At 40.9% G+C, this 15,347-nt stretch overlaps 1 protein-coding gene across 1 annotated transcript; it reads right to left on the reverse strand.

The window, feature by feature from the left end:
* Positions 1-14,060: 14,060 nt before the first annotated feature.
* CH25H (cholesterol 25-hydroxylase) lies at positions 14,061-15,146 on the reverse strand. Its single transcript, XM_009815799.2, has one exon. It carries the CDS (start codon positions 15,144-15,146, stop codon positions 14,322-14,324), a length of 825 nt encoding a protein of 274 aa, XP_009814101.1. The 3' UTR covers positions 14,061-14,321.
* Between the last annotated feature and the right edge of the window lie 201 nt (positions 15,147-15,347).

The following is a 15,347-nucleotide window of genomic DNA, read 5'->3' on the forward strand; positions in this document are numbered from 1 at the left end:
AAGCAGCATTTGCAAGTTTTGCTTCCAGATAATCCCCAAACCCAGAATAAGTCTCAAGTAAAATGAGAGCCCAGTGGTAGGACTGCCATTATTTTCAGCACCTGGTTTATGTAAATTCAATATACAAACTGTGCACAGCACCTTCAAAATAGACTGCATTTTTCATTCCCTCTTGACATCAAATCATCCATCCAAATAAATAAAAGGATTAAAATATCCAATAAACCATAATACACACTGTCAGTAGCCCAACTAGGAAGAGCTTTTCATTAATGAGGTTATTAGATTAAATATACATAATAATATGTGGAAAAATAGATGTCTTGTGCGCATTCCTGGTTGCTATACAATACCAAAAAGGTAAGCCAGAGGAAAGCAATGTAAAGAAAGAAAGGAAAATGCACTGTCTTTTGATGTCAGAGTTGAAATATGAGAACGTATCCTCCAAAGATAATATCATATAGCAGCTAGGTGATTTTTTTCAGAATAAAACTAAACTTTTATTTGCTAAAAAGACACATATTTGGATTATTGAAAACAACTAGGAACTTTATATTATTTTTGCTGGGGCTAAAAATAATTTTTTTAAAGTAACACGTCTATATGATTGATTCCCATTTTTCAAAATTAAATGCTTTTAGCTTTGTTTAGAAATTAAGCTAATAATTTTGGATTAATATAAAACTTTTAAACACCAAGAAATAGATAATGTAACTTTTCTTCTAAAAATGGAAAGAAAAATACCCCACTTAGTTTGATTCCAAATTACTGTTTTTCCAAGTGAGGCAATGAAAGTCACAGAAAGCTCCGCTTTTTCTGTGATGCATGCAGCTGTTTCTAGACAGCTCCCCATATCTGTGTACCCCTTCCCGTGTGGTCCCCGGAGGAGGGAGACCGAGGCTCTGCCCCTGCGGAGGCAGGTGGAGTCACCAGAGACCTGCGCTCCATTCCAGCCTTGAACCTGTTCCCCTTATAAGCTCCCCTGCTGCTATCAAGCTGTCTCCTGCGGAGCCACCATGAGTTATGGCTACACTACGCTGTGGGTTCTGGGAGGACACGGGAGCTTGAGATTAGAAACTGCAGACGTTAAGGAGGAGAACAAAAGTTTGAGGGCAGAGGAGTAAGAATCCCTGGAACTGGTCATTAGGAGCAACATGGAGGTGGTACGGGAAAACAGTATAGGATGGGATAAGATGAAACGAAGAGAGGAAAAAACCCCAAAACCCAGAAAGACATTTTTAGCAAGTACTTTTGAAATGAAGTGCCAGAGCTTTGCATCCCCATGAGGTCATAATGTTAAGTCTCTGTTTTCACTTCAGAACAAGTTTTACATAAATGTAATTTATCTAAATTCTTACATTAGATAAATGTAATTTATCTAATTCTAATTTATTGAAGAATATTTGCATGTCATTAAACTGATATGCCCCAGGATTGGCGAGCTTTATTCTCTTAGTCCTGAGCTCACCTGACTAGGAAAGGAGCATGGAGACAGGCTCTCTGTTTCTGCAACCCTTAGGAAAAGAGGTCAAACTGGATGCTAGGCTCATTTTGTGCTCAAGCTGTAGCTTCGCTGTCTAGACAGAAAGCAGGTCCATCACTAGAAGGTGACCATTTGTGAGTTTCTTTCTTCTCAGTCTTTTATCCAGACCAGTTAGTTTTCCCACACAATGCTAGAAAAATCACACAGTCTTCATTACAATTCTGGACCATCGCATCACCAGCATTGCACAACCCTCTTCACCTCTTCAAAGCTGAATCCACCCTTTCCATTCCACCTGTGGCCAACCTGCATGTTGTAAAGTACAATACATGTAGGCAATACCAGTCATAGATCTATGCAGAATATATTCAACTAAGATTTAGCATCTATGTTGCTCATTACGTCTTAAGGGATCAGGAATGAACACTTTCAATCAAATGAAGTCCAGTCACTTAACAGCATCAGTACAGTTTGGAATTTTCTTCAGTTGTGCAGATCTCCAAGAAAATCTTTCAATTATCCCAATTTCCAGAAAATGTTCCAAAAAGTTATAACCTATCCATTCATTTAAAAAGTATACATTCATGAGCGAGACTTTTCTTTTTTTTAAACAAGGATGACAGCAGACAAAAATAAGACTCCCAAAATCTTGATAGAGGAAAGGCTTTGACACACATTGTCATGTTGTTCTCAGTGTGTGATTAGAAGAGTTGTGAACTAGCATCACTTCTGACGGTTGATGGTGTCTCAATTTTCATTCCCTTAAAAGGAGGTCCAGTAATAAAGTTGACCTTTATTTGGAAGCTTTTGGAGGCAAAACTAGCATTGCAGAGTGGTATGGCATCACGAGAGAGAAGATGGGGGGAAAAAACACTCAAGAGAAAGAGAGGATGAATGAGAACTGTAAGTACAAAAATATCAGTATTCAACACAGAGCAATTCTCCTTGCTGCAAAGAGAGAGATAGTTAACCCTAGCCAGTGTTTAGACTAGTCATTTCCACAGATTTTGTTCTACTACCTTCACAATGCTGCTTGAAGTCTAGCACAGGATTTCACGTGGACAGGAAAACCCCCTTTACCACAAGAAAAATTCCGCTCTCTCTGTCCTTAAAGACTGTTATTCCCCTTTTGTATTACAAAGTTGAGAAAACCCCAGAAAACATTTCAGATCCTTGCACTTTTGAGTAAGCTTTTTCCCCCCCGCTTCCAGATTCAGATGTTAGTTTCGGCTCGTAGGAAACATTGCTGAGGTCTTCATCAGCACTTCCTTTTTTTCGGAGGGAAGGTTTAACCTTCATCTTGACATGCTGCAAGCTAAAACCAAGCTTCCACATGGGAGAAAGGATTAGGGCCCACTCAGGTGGGGTTTTTTTTTTCATTTTTTGTATTCCAGATGCAAAACAACTTACATCAGCCAGGATGACACAACTCAGATCAATGCAATACCTGCAGGCAAGGGAGAATGCTTTCAGAGTATTGCTCAAGCAAAGTAAGCGTAGCTCGTTTCAACCAATCTCCAAAAGAGGAACCATTTCTGGAACTGATAACACGATGTTTTAGCCAGCTGTCACTTGCTCAAGCTGACAGCAAAATGCTAAAGAGAAACTAAATTAAGAAAAAAAAAAAAGAACGGAAAAAAAAAAAAAAGAGCTTCAGTGTTCTCATTTTCAGATATGCTCCAGGGCTTGTTCTCTCTCTGACAGGTGCGTGGATGTACCAAGCCATGTAGGAGCAGGAGAAGGGCAGTATGGGGAAAAAGCTGGAACTATCCTGTGCAAGGAGGCTTTCTGGAGGTGGGGTTGCAGAACTGGGGGGATAGCTGAGCTGGATGAGGTTAGGGCTGGTTTTGCTAGGGTGTGGGATTCACAGATATTTGTAAGACCAGGTGTGGAAGGCAGTGGACAGCAGGGATTGCTACAGTCAAAGAGACTGGAGGCCAGAGTAAACAGTTTGGGACAGATTGATGTATTTGGGTCTGTGGGACAGTCACAGATAACAAGAAAAAGCCAGATGAACTGAATCTACTCATAGCTTGCTGACTAGTCTACTCAATTTTCAAAGACCTTACAGTTTTAGAGACAAATAAAAGCAATTTGCAACTTCTACGAAAATTCTTCATAGTGGTTTCATCTCCACTTAATGTGGAGTACCTTTCTTCTCAGAAAAGGCTACTTCATTTGATGATTAATGTCTCTACTCCCAGAATTTATAATGATTTACATTACTATCATGCAACCTTGGGTCTTAAACTCATCTAAATTAGATAAATTAAAAGAGAAGTGATTGACCTAGAAAAAAGTTTACAATAATGATACTGCAAACATTTTTTGGTGGTCATCGATGATTAAAAAATATAGAAAAATACATATTCATACAATTAAATCACAACATTTCTGTGCCTTCACTTAGAACTTCCGCCATTCTATACCAAAACTTCATTGGCTACAATTATCAGTCCTGAAATAATGTGGGCTCTGAAGTTCACAGAATTCCTTCCTTCATTAACTTCCATAGACTTTGGAACTTGGTTTTAGGACAAAGATTATTTAGTCAAGGTTGAAGCTACCTTTCTCAGTGAATGTTAGGTAAACTGCAACCCTCCTAGTGTTTTTAGCCACTCAAACTACTACTGACCTTTATGGTCATGTTTCTGTCTTGTTCCACCCTTAGTGTGGTTTCAGAAGTTGAGCATCCCTAGGCATATTGTTTCTCTTCTTTTTTTTTTCTTCTTTTTTCTTTTCTTCCTTTTTTTTCCTCCTCTTTTCTTAAGTCAGCCCCATAGTTGTTACTAAGCCTCACTGATTCAGCTTCTTTTTAGGCAGCATATTCTTACTGTGAATACACTGGACTTTTTGAAACGATACATTAAATCATTCAAGGGCACGGTTCCTATAATATGTTACACTATTTGAGTTAGCTAATTCAAATAGGTTAGCATGCAGTGAGAGGCAAAATAAGAAACACATCAGCACAGTTTTACCAACTGCCAGTCCTCTTGTTGCAATGGGAGCTAAAGATAAGAAGATTCCTGTCATAAAAGACATCTGGTACTATAACACATCAAACAGACTTTCAGAAACAAGGTGTTTAATATGCACAGAATGTCTGTCATACAAGCCACCTCCTAAAATTCACTCCATGCTTCCCACCAGACAGTCAGTCTGCCACCATTCCCTCACCTACAGCACTGACCAGCAACTCTTGCAAGGGCTGCTCTCCCTTTTTGCAAGTAGGGGGTCACAGCTCTGGAGTTCACCTTCTTGTGAAGAAGCATGACACTGCTGAGCTCATCATTAGGTCTTTTCTGCAGAACTGTTCAGTTTGGATCACAAGTTGGCTCCCCAATTTCGTCACATTTATTGTCACCCTTTTCAACGAAAAAAAGAGGGCCATAGTTCAAATCAAGGAAACTGCTTGCGAGTTGTAAATCCTTGTTTCCTGTGAATTATTGTCTTTATGAGTTACACACTACGACCACAAAAACCACAGAACCTCTGCCAGGTTCTCCCTGATGCAGCAGTATCTCCAGCTACCTCCAGGTTTTCTACACTAGCCCACAAAATCCTTAGTCGTCTCCCATGTCCCCAAAGCTCACCTACCTCCCCACACACACTGCAACATCACTCTTTTATCTGGATTGGCCTTTAGCTAAACAACAGACAGTACAGGCTGCAATTAATCCGGAGCTGCACATTTGTGTAGGGGCTGGCAGACTGCTTTCTCATAGAGCGAACCAGGGTTGGTTCCTCCCCGCCTCTTTGTAAATCAGTGAATAAAATGGTGTAAATATCTCTCGCCTCTGCCCAGCTAATGATTTTCATAAAATGTGAGAGCACTTAGTGTCTTTAGGATCTCTCCCGCTTTGTCCAATTCCGCTGAGTTGTGTAACAAGTCCACAAATTACTGGAAGACCCTGACAGACGCTGCAATTGCGTAACTTGTTTCCTTCTGAAACCAAGCGAAAACCGACACTATCACCACCACACAAGTTTCAGCTGTCTTGTTCTCTGTCGGCATGTCTTGACTTGGGGGAAAGCCCTTAGGTTGCTCCTGAGATTGAGCATGTGTGCCCGCATCTCCCCATCAGTGCTCCCTCATGGTCCTTTGTGGAGAAGTTTGCCTCTATCAAACCACCAGCCACAACTCTAGTTTGTTGTCATCACCAGCTTTCTTACACCATACCTTAAATACCACAGTTTATATGTACATATATATTTATAAAACCAAAACAAAACAAGCAATGGGGCATTTATATATATATTATTATTTTATATATATTTATATATTTTTATATAAAAATATATAAAATGGATATATATGCAATATCATGAGCTACCTCACATATTGCTGGACAATCTCCAAAAGTGCCACATCCATTTCCAATAATCTCATCCTGGAATTCCCACCCAAGCAGAATGAAAAAGTAGTTCTTCCCTGGAAGCCACTGGCAAAGGTAGTTAGACTAAACACCAGTTACCTTTGTGTGACTTAAGTCCAAAACTTGCTTTGCATCCTGATTTAAGTGTTTTCCTATGCTGCTGTCAGGAATTTTTACATTAAAAGGCGGAAGTAGTGTAAGTACACAGCTGTAACAGCATAATTATTAGAAAACCCTTACATAACACTGGATTTTACAGCTTTGATCACCTGTATTGCAGCAAGCAAAACAAGTTCTTAAATCCCTCTCCTTGCCATAGACAGCTAGAAGTTTAACAGGTGCCACATCGACATTAAATAATCAAGATTTGTAATAACAGCACTGTGAAATAAATAAAGCCCAATAACTTATTTTATTTGTGTATTAGTGCTTCGTAGATAACACACACCCATCAGCTTTTGAGGTATCTGAAAGGACTAATTACTGCCAAGTCAAATTTAGATGTTTGATTTGAAAAAGTTTTGATTAAATTCTTCCAACAAAGAAGTGAATACAGCTTTCACAAAATACATATTCTAGATTCCTTCACTCCTACTTCACAACTTCACTGTAGTCACCACGAAGGTGTAGGCACCAAGGAAGCTGTTTGGCATAGCAGGGTAAAGCATACAACTGAACTATTCTGCTAAAATGCTTGGGAGGGAAAGAGTGAATATTTACTTCCCACTGCTATCATCATATTTTTTGGAGTTAAGAACCTCCTGCAGTTGTAAGTTTAGTTCTTATTTCTTACTCTCAGACCTAGTGGGAAAAATACATCAGCTCAGAGCAGATGAAGAACATGTATGTTGATGGAATTTATTCTTCATTTTGCTTTTCTGCAACTGTAAAGATTAGACACATAATTCATCCTCAGGGAATGCTTAGGTCTCAGAATAAAGGTTGGCAGCAAGAAGCGGGTGCTCTAAGTAATTTCTGAGTGCAGAAGGTCCATACTATGCCCAGAGCCTCCTGGGAGATAGCTTTTTCCTCTGTGTTGGTAGAGCTCCTGGCATCTAGAGTTTGGCCAGGGTTTCAAAATTGTATTATAAATAATAGTATTTGAAATAGTGCTAACTGCAAATTATTAGGTTCTATCAGGATGGTCAACTTCTAGAAATGATACTGATGCTAGTACATGAGCGCTAATTTATCCCATTACCCTATGATTAAGAGGTCTGAGAGAAGAGCAGGGAAGCAGTAAGCTGAAGCTCAATAGGCAAAGGATATAAAACAGAGAATCAGCTTGTTAATGCTGATATTGCTGAATGCATATGCCTTTCCACATATAACATGCTCTGCTCCTTTGTTATCCATCCACAGCTTTCAGAGAAAAACAGTGCTCTTCTACTAGTTGTGCCAAGTGTGGAGGGAAATGAAATTCCTTCTTCTAAAAAACGGTTCAATTACTCAGGATACAAATCTGAGTCACAAAAAGAGAGGGGAAAAAAAGAAAAAATGCATATAGCATGTGGGCTAAACTATGCAATTAATATCCAGAAAGAAAAGGACACAGAAGAGTAGGCTTAAGGCCTAGGTTTAACAGTGGTGGGAGGGGGAGTTTGGTTATATATCTGCTAGAAAGCAGATAAAATAGTAAACTATCAGTCGTAGTACTTGCAAAAGAGTGTTGGTACATAGACTAATTGTCTGCCAGCCAGCTGCAAACTAGTCATTTTGCTTCAGCTTTCTGGCTTAGGAAACATGCATGGTGTGTAATACAAAATGGAGATGTCATTAACTGGAAAAGCAATTCCCACAGGTGAATTGCAAGAAGCATCAGACACAGCTGAATCCAGGATGAGCCATGGCTATGGAAACAGAGGGAAGACACTAGCTGGAAACAATCAACCCCACAGAACGAGTAATTAAATAATCTTTTGCTTTCTTCACCACATTAGTAGCAGAGCTACTAAGCCGTTACTCACGTTTTTGAGGCTCCAAATTTGGGTTAGTCCTGACCATGCTGAAATTGTCACTGGTGAGAAACTTGGACGCCCTCGAACGCTGCATCCTGCAGCTCTGCGTCGGCACGGCCCTGCTGACCCCAGAGGCACCGACCCACCGGAGACCCTTCCCCTCACACATCAGCAGCCTGCTCGGCTTCCTCGCCAGAGGACCTGGCACTTGCTTTGCATCAAGGGAAGAAACCACACGCGGGAGGATTTGAGCTACACCACCACCCACAAACACACAGCTGAAGGCCCCTCTGCATTAGTTCTGTTCCCTTTAAAGGCTGGAATGCTTGTGTTGGTTGGTTTTGGGGGATGTGGGGTTTTTTTCTGTGTCCTAATAAGCAACTTCAAATTTCCATAAATTAGAAACACATTTAAGTTTTGGAAAACAATTGTTTGGCAGTTGTTATTATGAGAAAAACATACTGAACATACTGCAAACACAACTCCAGACTGTGCTGCAAAGATCTTTCAGGTTGGATTGTACCAAGCACATCAGCCAAGCCCAGCACACAAAGCCAAGGTCTTAGGCACATTTTACATGTAAATGTGATAGTAGACTCATGCTGATTAGTCTCTCAACCAAGGTAATCTGGGAATAAATCCACAGGGCTTTTGTATTTTGAGAGAGTCCAAAATGACTGATTTTTTCAGATACAGAACCATAACTGGTTCAAAAAGCAGGTAGTAGCAGAAGCTTAACACTTGTGCATGAAGGCAAGAATAAGTAAAACTGCTGAAGTGACTGCTGAGTCCCCTGAGATAAAGCCACATCAAAGAGTTATTCACTCCTTCCAATAACATTGAGGAGCAACGGATGACAATCAAGTGTTCTGTCATTGCAAATTGCTTCAACTAATTTAGAGATAGCATAGTCTGATAGTCCAAAGAGATACTAGTTTTTCATTTAATCCAGATAACACACTAGATTAACTGAGACACTAAATCCATTAATGACATAGATTATTTTTCAAATCATAAAAAATCATAGCTGTACACTGTAGACTGTGTTGGTTTTCCCTTGTAAAGTACTTGCATTTGATCAACATGAATAAGGACAAAGTCTTTTCCGGAAGTGAGTATTGACTCAGCGTGGCTCTAAACTTCATACGCACTCTCCGAAGCACCTGAGGAGCACACTTACCAGCAGCACTGAGAACGCACACACTAAGCAAAAACCTGTCGCTTTGCAGTGTTGTATACTGTTACCTCAAAATTGCCAAGCCAGGTATCATTTCACAGAATCACAGAATCACTAAGGTTGGAAAAGACCTGTAAGATCATCAAGACCAACCATCAACCCAACACCACCATGCCCACTAAACCATGTCCCACAATGCCTTGTCCACTCATTCCTTGAACACCTCCAGTGAGGGTGACTCCACCACCTCCCTGGGCAGCCTGTTCCAGTGTTTCACCATTCTCTCAGTAAAGAAATTTTTCCTAATATCCAGCCTGAACCTCCCCTGGTGCAACTTGAGGTCATTGCCTCTTGTCCTGTCGCTAGTCACTTGGGAGAAGAGACCAACACCCACCTCTCTGCAACCCCCTTTCAGGTAGTTGCAGAGAGCGATAAGGTCTCCCCTCAGCCTCCTCTTCTCCAGACTGAACAACCCCAGCTCCCTCAGCCGCTCCTCATAAGACTTGTGTTCCAGACCCCTCACCAGCTTCATTGCCCTTCTCTGGACACGCTCCAGCACCTCAATGTCCTTCTTGGAGTGAGGGGCCCAAAACTGAACACAGTATTCGAGGTGCGGCCTCACCAGCACCGAGTACAGGGGCACGATCACCTCCCTAGTCCTGCTGGCCACACTGTTTCTGATACAGGCCAGGATGCCGTTGGCCTTCTTGGCCACCTGGGCACACTGCTGCCTCATATTCAGCCGGCTGTCAATCAACACCCCCAGGTCCTTTTCTGTGGGGCAGCTTTCCAGCCACTCGTCCCCAATCCTATAGCGTTGCCTGGGGTTGTTGTGACCCAAGTGCAGGACCCGGCACTTGGCCTTGTTGAACCTCATACAATTGGCCTGGGCCCATCCATCCAGCCTGTCCAGATCCCTCTGCAGAGCCTTCCGACCCTCCAGATCAACACTCCCGCCCAACTTGGTGTCGTCTGCAAACTTACTGAGAGAGCACTCGATCCCCTCATCCAGATCATTGATAAAAGATACTAAACAAGACCGGTCCCAAAACTGAGCCCTGGGGGACTCCGCTTGTGACCGGCTGCCAACTGGATTTAACTCCATTCACCACAACTCTCTGGGCTCAGCCGTCCAGCCAGTTTTTTACCCAGCGAAGAGTGTGCCTGTCTAAGCCACGAGTCGCCAGCTTCTCCAGGAGAATACTGTGGGAGACAGTGTCGAAGGCTTTACTAAAGTCCAGGTAGACAACATCCACAGCCTTCCCCTCATCCACCAGGCGGGTCACCTGGTCATAGAAGGAGATCAGGTTGGTCAAGCAGGACCTGCCTTTCATGAACCCGTGCCGGCTGGGCCTGATCCCTTGGTTATCCTGCACGTGTCCCGTGAGCGCCCTCAAGATGAGCCTCTCCATAATCTTCCCCGGCACCGAGGTCAGGCTGACAGGCCTGTAGTTCCCCGGATCCTCCTTCCGGCCCTTCTTGTAGATGGGCGTCACACTGGCAATCCTCCAGTCATCCGGGACCTCCCCTGTTAACCAGGACTGTTGATAAATGATGGAGAGCGGCTTGGCAAGCTCCTCCGCCAGCTCCCTCAGCACAGCACCCTTGGGTGGATGCCATCAGGCCCCATAGACTTGTGAGTATCCAGGTGGCATAGCAGGTTGTTAACTGCTTCCTCCTGGATCACGGGGAGTTTATTTTGCTCTCCATCCTTGTCTTCCAGCTCAGGGAGCTGGATTCCCTGAGGATACCTGGTCTGGCTATTAAAGACTGAGGCAAAGAAGGCATTAAGTACCTCAGCCTTTTCCTCATCCTTGGTGACAATGTTCCCTCCTGCATCCAGTAAAGGATGGAGATTCTCCTTTTTTTGTTTTGAAAGACTCAGCCTAAATTTCAAGAGAAGTATAGTGCTAAATTGCCAGTGAGAATTTGGGAACACCTGCTATTTGTAAGATCAGACAAAGAGTTCAATATTTAACCATGTGCTTAAGAACTAAGATACAGGTACAAAGAGAAATGCATAATATCTTACTTCTTTGAGCTTTATTAAATTAGGATTTTTAAAGATATAAAGTGGACAATAAGAGCATCAAAAATCTCATTTTATAGCTTCAAGGGTCTGTGCAAATATCCTCTATTTACTCACAAATGACAACAGATCAACTTTCGGCAGATTAGATAGGAAATCTGTGTGGCACATCATGCCACATTATAATGAGGAAGGAAGCTAGGAGAATTTTGGAACAGAAGAGAGAAAGTTGGTTTTGGTTTTCTGACATAAACCCTTACAATGGAGTTCCATTTGTCTGGTAAAGTCTTGTGGTAAAGACCATGGGGAAATGCAAATATAGGAAGTAACATCTGTTTTAAAATCTCAGCACCATCAATACACAGAATTTGCTGTGCTCTCATGCTCAGTGGTACAGTATGTGCTGAACTTTCAATGAAAACAGGAAAAAAAACCCTCTTATTTGCTTTATCTTCAGTATATGTTTTTGTCTATATTTTGCTTTTCATTGACTTGCAAAGACCTGAAGTTTTATGTTTGTCTGGGTCTTCTGCTCATGAGTTTTTCTCATACTTACACCTAAAGTTATATTATAGCACACTTAAGGAAAGTGCTTCAAAATACACACAATACGCAAATGGTTTCAATCCCTCACAGTTTAGAGCCTAAGTTACCTTCAAAGCATTGGAGACATAGGGACAAGGTATGCTAGGATTATGTCATGATGACAAAGTATAAATATTTCCAGCATGGAATTCAAATAAGCCATTCCAGACATGTACTAGTCAAATTTTCATTGGACAACTTTTTTTTTTTGGGCAGGGGAGCAGGGTTAGTATTTTTTTTTAGTATTGCAAGTTCATGCAATAATGAGCCTTTAAGCTGAGATTCCAGGTCTGATTGGCACGAGGTTCAGTACAGATACAACCTGGGGGAAATTCCGTATTTAAAGAAATGCATTCTTGATGTGTGTCTGAAGTCATGCAAACATTGAGGATGTGAGGGAGAAGGGAATAAGCAGGATCATCATGCAGTACATTGCCTCCTTCCATTGTCACTTTGATCATCCTCACCGCTGTTACGCTATGCTGTCAATGCCAAATAAGACTATCTCACTTGACTTGACAAGAGCAAGCATAGTTTTGCCTGCAGCTGACTGGGACTCTTTCTCCAGTAGTAAAGTATTTGTTACAGCAACTCCTAAGCTTTGCGCAAAAAAGGGGAATAATCCCCATGGGTTCAGCCACAATCTTTTTTGTGGGATTTGCTCATAGGTTTCCTATTGCAACATATCCAAGTACCAGTTAGCCTCAACCTTGCTTACTTGGAGAGCCAATAGTACATGAAACAGACTGTTATAGTGTATAGTTACAATATATAGTTATAGTATAAGATATAACTCATTGAAACTACAGAGCACCCCCATCAGATGCTCAGTATTTGCCAAGCTGAATTAAGTGGGATTTCTAGAACTGAAAGGGTAACTTAGGGATATCTCAAAATGGCTAAACAGCTCAAAGAAATCAGAGACTGTATTTTGCCTCCTGCATTTTGCCTCCTGCATTTTGCAGAAAAAAAAAGAATACTTCCTTCTCTTTGTAGCACACCCCAAAATACTTCAGATTATAATCATCAGAAAGATTGCAAATTCTTTCTTTCAACTGAATAGATGCATGGCAAAAATTCCAGTTTTATATTCTTTTAAGCCTCAGTTTCTACTTTCGTGCTGTGTCATGTTCTTACCACTGAAAAGAAGGGTTGCTCTTCTGTGATATCCAGAGAGCAGAGGGAGTAGTTAAGTATTGAGATTGCAGCATTTCGTACTGTTTATGAAGATATTTATGAAAATTATTTCCTGTTATCAAAAAGATGCAGTATCCAGAAATGCTGTTCCCTTTATAAGTTCACATTGTTGGAAATACTAAGGATTCTCTCTTCTCCTGGACAAACAGCCTCTGTAAGGTCACACAACCCTCTAGACATAACAGAATGACAAAGGCATTTTTGGATGATGATGCGTAAGTGTTTGTTACACACTGTCTATATTACTTGCACTTTTTGTTCCCATCGCTATCCTGAGAAGTTTATTAGTAATACAGGATAGAAGACTATAAGCATTAAAATGTTTTGTCAGTGGACATAAGTCCATATGGATCTATGCTGAATGAGAAATGGAAGACCTGCTTATCTCTTCGTGCTTATTTTTTTCAGTGTGACTTCTGTGAGACTACATAGCAATGTTTTCTATATAACTGCTCTTCTAGCAAGACATAGCTGGTTTGTTCCACGGTTTAGGATCCTGAAAGGTTTGATTCTATTCCTCTGAAATCTGCTTGAAAGAATCATCTATTTTGTCGAAACCCTGTTTATATTCCTTGCCAGGTTTTTGCATGCAAGTAACAATTAATTGATGTGGTTGTGAAGGACCCATGCTCCCTTTTATTAAGGGACTGCTTAATGTTCTGCTCTCACACCATATATTTAGTGAAAATTATTCAAGCTTCTCACAAATGTAATAATAAAATTTCACTGTGGCTTTTTAAACTGCATTCAGTGTTCGGTTTCTACAATATTGAAAACTATTTAAAAATAACGTGACTCTGGAGAAAAAAGTAAATGGTTCACATTTAAATAACATGACAATATTTTGATAAGAAAAGTCTGAAACTCTGAAACTTGAATGTACGACACCTATGCAAAAGGAATCATACCTGTTCCTAAAATGAACAGAGGAATTAATAAAATGAAACAGAATTTTAAAAGAATGACCATATTTATTTTCTATTCAAAAAAGACAGTACATCAAGGTGTAAAATATAAATATCAAAATTATTGCATGGTTAGCCAACTAGCTTTGTTTGGCAGCAATATTTTACAACATCATTGTGCAATAACATGCTCTGGCACATTAAACTCCAGAAAATCCATGATGTGTACCTTTTCTGTTTACATCATAAATCATCCTACAACAGTAAGATAATTGTTCTGGCGTATGTATAAAACATCATACAATAATACAATACATGCTTTATGAAAGCTGGAAAGAAGGAAAGAAGAGAGAATGTCTCTTAATGCTTCCCTTACACCTTTGACTCAAACAAATTTAAGCAACAGATATTTACCCTCCCATTTGCAGCCATTTAACATAGGCACTTCCAAGTATACATACAAATACACATATATTAAGAGGATTTGTTATAAATAGCTATTGCTTTTATAGGCAGCTTCAAATATACAATCTTCTGTATGTCTTTGAAAAATTAATGTCCTAGTTTAGCCTATAAAAAAATAAGAGTTCATCCACAGGTAAATATCCTTAATTAGAATGCGACTCTGTGAATGTCCCGAAGAGTTTGTCCCAGTGGGTGAAGTAAGGAGCATAGTTTGATTTGAATTTCAGATGATGGAGATCATGATGTGGTGCTCCTCCGTACAAACCAAAAGGCACAAGTCGGTGAGTTGACCACGGAAGGTCGTATCCTGAATGGTCCTCCACTGACAACCAAATGTTTACAAGGAAGAAAATCATTTCTGTCAAAGGATGGCATCTGAGAAGCACTGGGTTGATAGCAGCAAAAAATCCCAGTGAGAGCAATTCCCATACACTGGAATACTGTGTAGTAAGAGCAAACGTTGACACATGCTTGTGATGCACCTTGTGGAAGGTCTTGTAGAGCCAAGGCACCTTGTGATGAAGCAAATGCCACAGGAAGTACTCAAAATCAAACAGAAGCAGGCAAACTCCTACTTCCAGCAGGACCTCAGGCAGCTCTGGAGCTATCACTGGTAGATTCACTGGTCTCCAGTACCAGTGGAGAAACGTCACCGGGAAGATCAAAACAACATGGTGATACGCACTTTGAATAATGCAGGGCACCATCATTCCAAGAGTTGGATAGTTCTGCGGCTGGATTTTGTATTTTCTCAAGTTTGGTAGTCTAGTGCTTAAAAAGTCCAGTGCAATATATGGAAGACAGAAAGCCATGTATGCTGTAAAAGAAAACAGCACTGGAAAAAACGGTGACTTGATCAATGCCTCCTTTGCTGTGACAAAGTCCCAAAGAGACTGAAGGCACAACCTGTCCCGCTGTCCATCCATCCCGTAGCTGAGCAGCACTCTGTCTGGCAGGCTGCAGTTCATGCTGATTGCAGTCTGAGAGGTCTGTAAATCCCGCAAGCCTTTATCTAGCCTGCTCAAGGGAAAACTCCGCCCATCAGAAATCCTTCTTACTTAGTAATACGTAGCTTTAAAGAGGAAGTTCCCTTTCCTGTTATACAGAAGTGATATAATGCATTACAATCTCAGAACAGAATTAGCTGGCCAGGGTAATCACTGGAGCTC

This window comes from Gavia stellata, chromosome 9 (genome assembly GCF_030936135.1).
Source record: "Gavia stellata isolate bGavSte3 chromosome 9, bGavSte3.hap2, whole genome shotgun sequence".
NCBI lineage: Eukaryota > Metazoa > Chordata > Aves > Gaviiformes > Gaviidae > Gavia > Gavia stellata.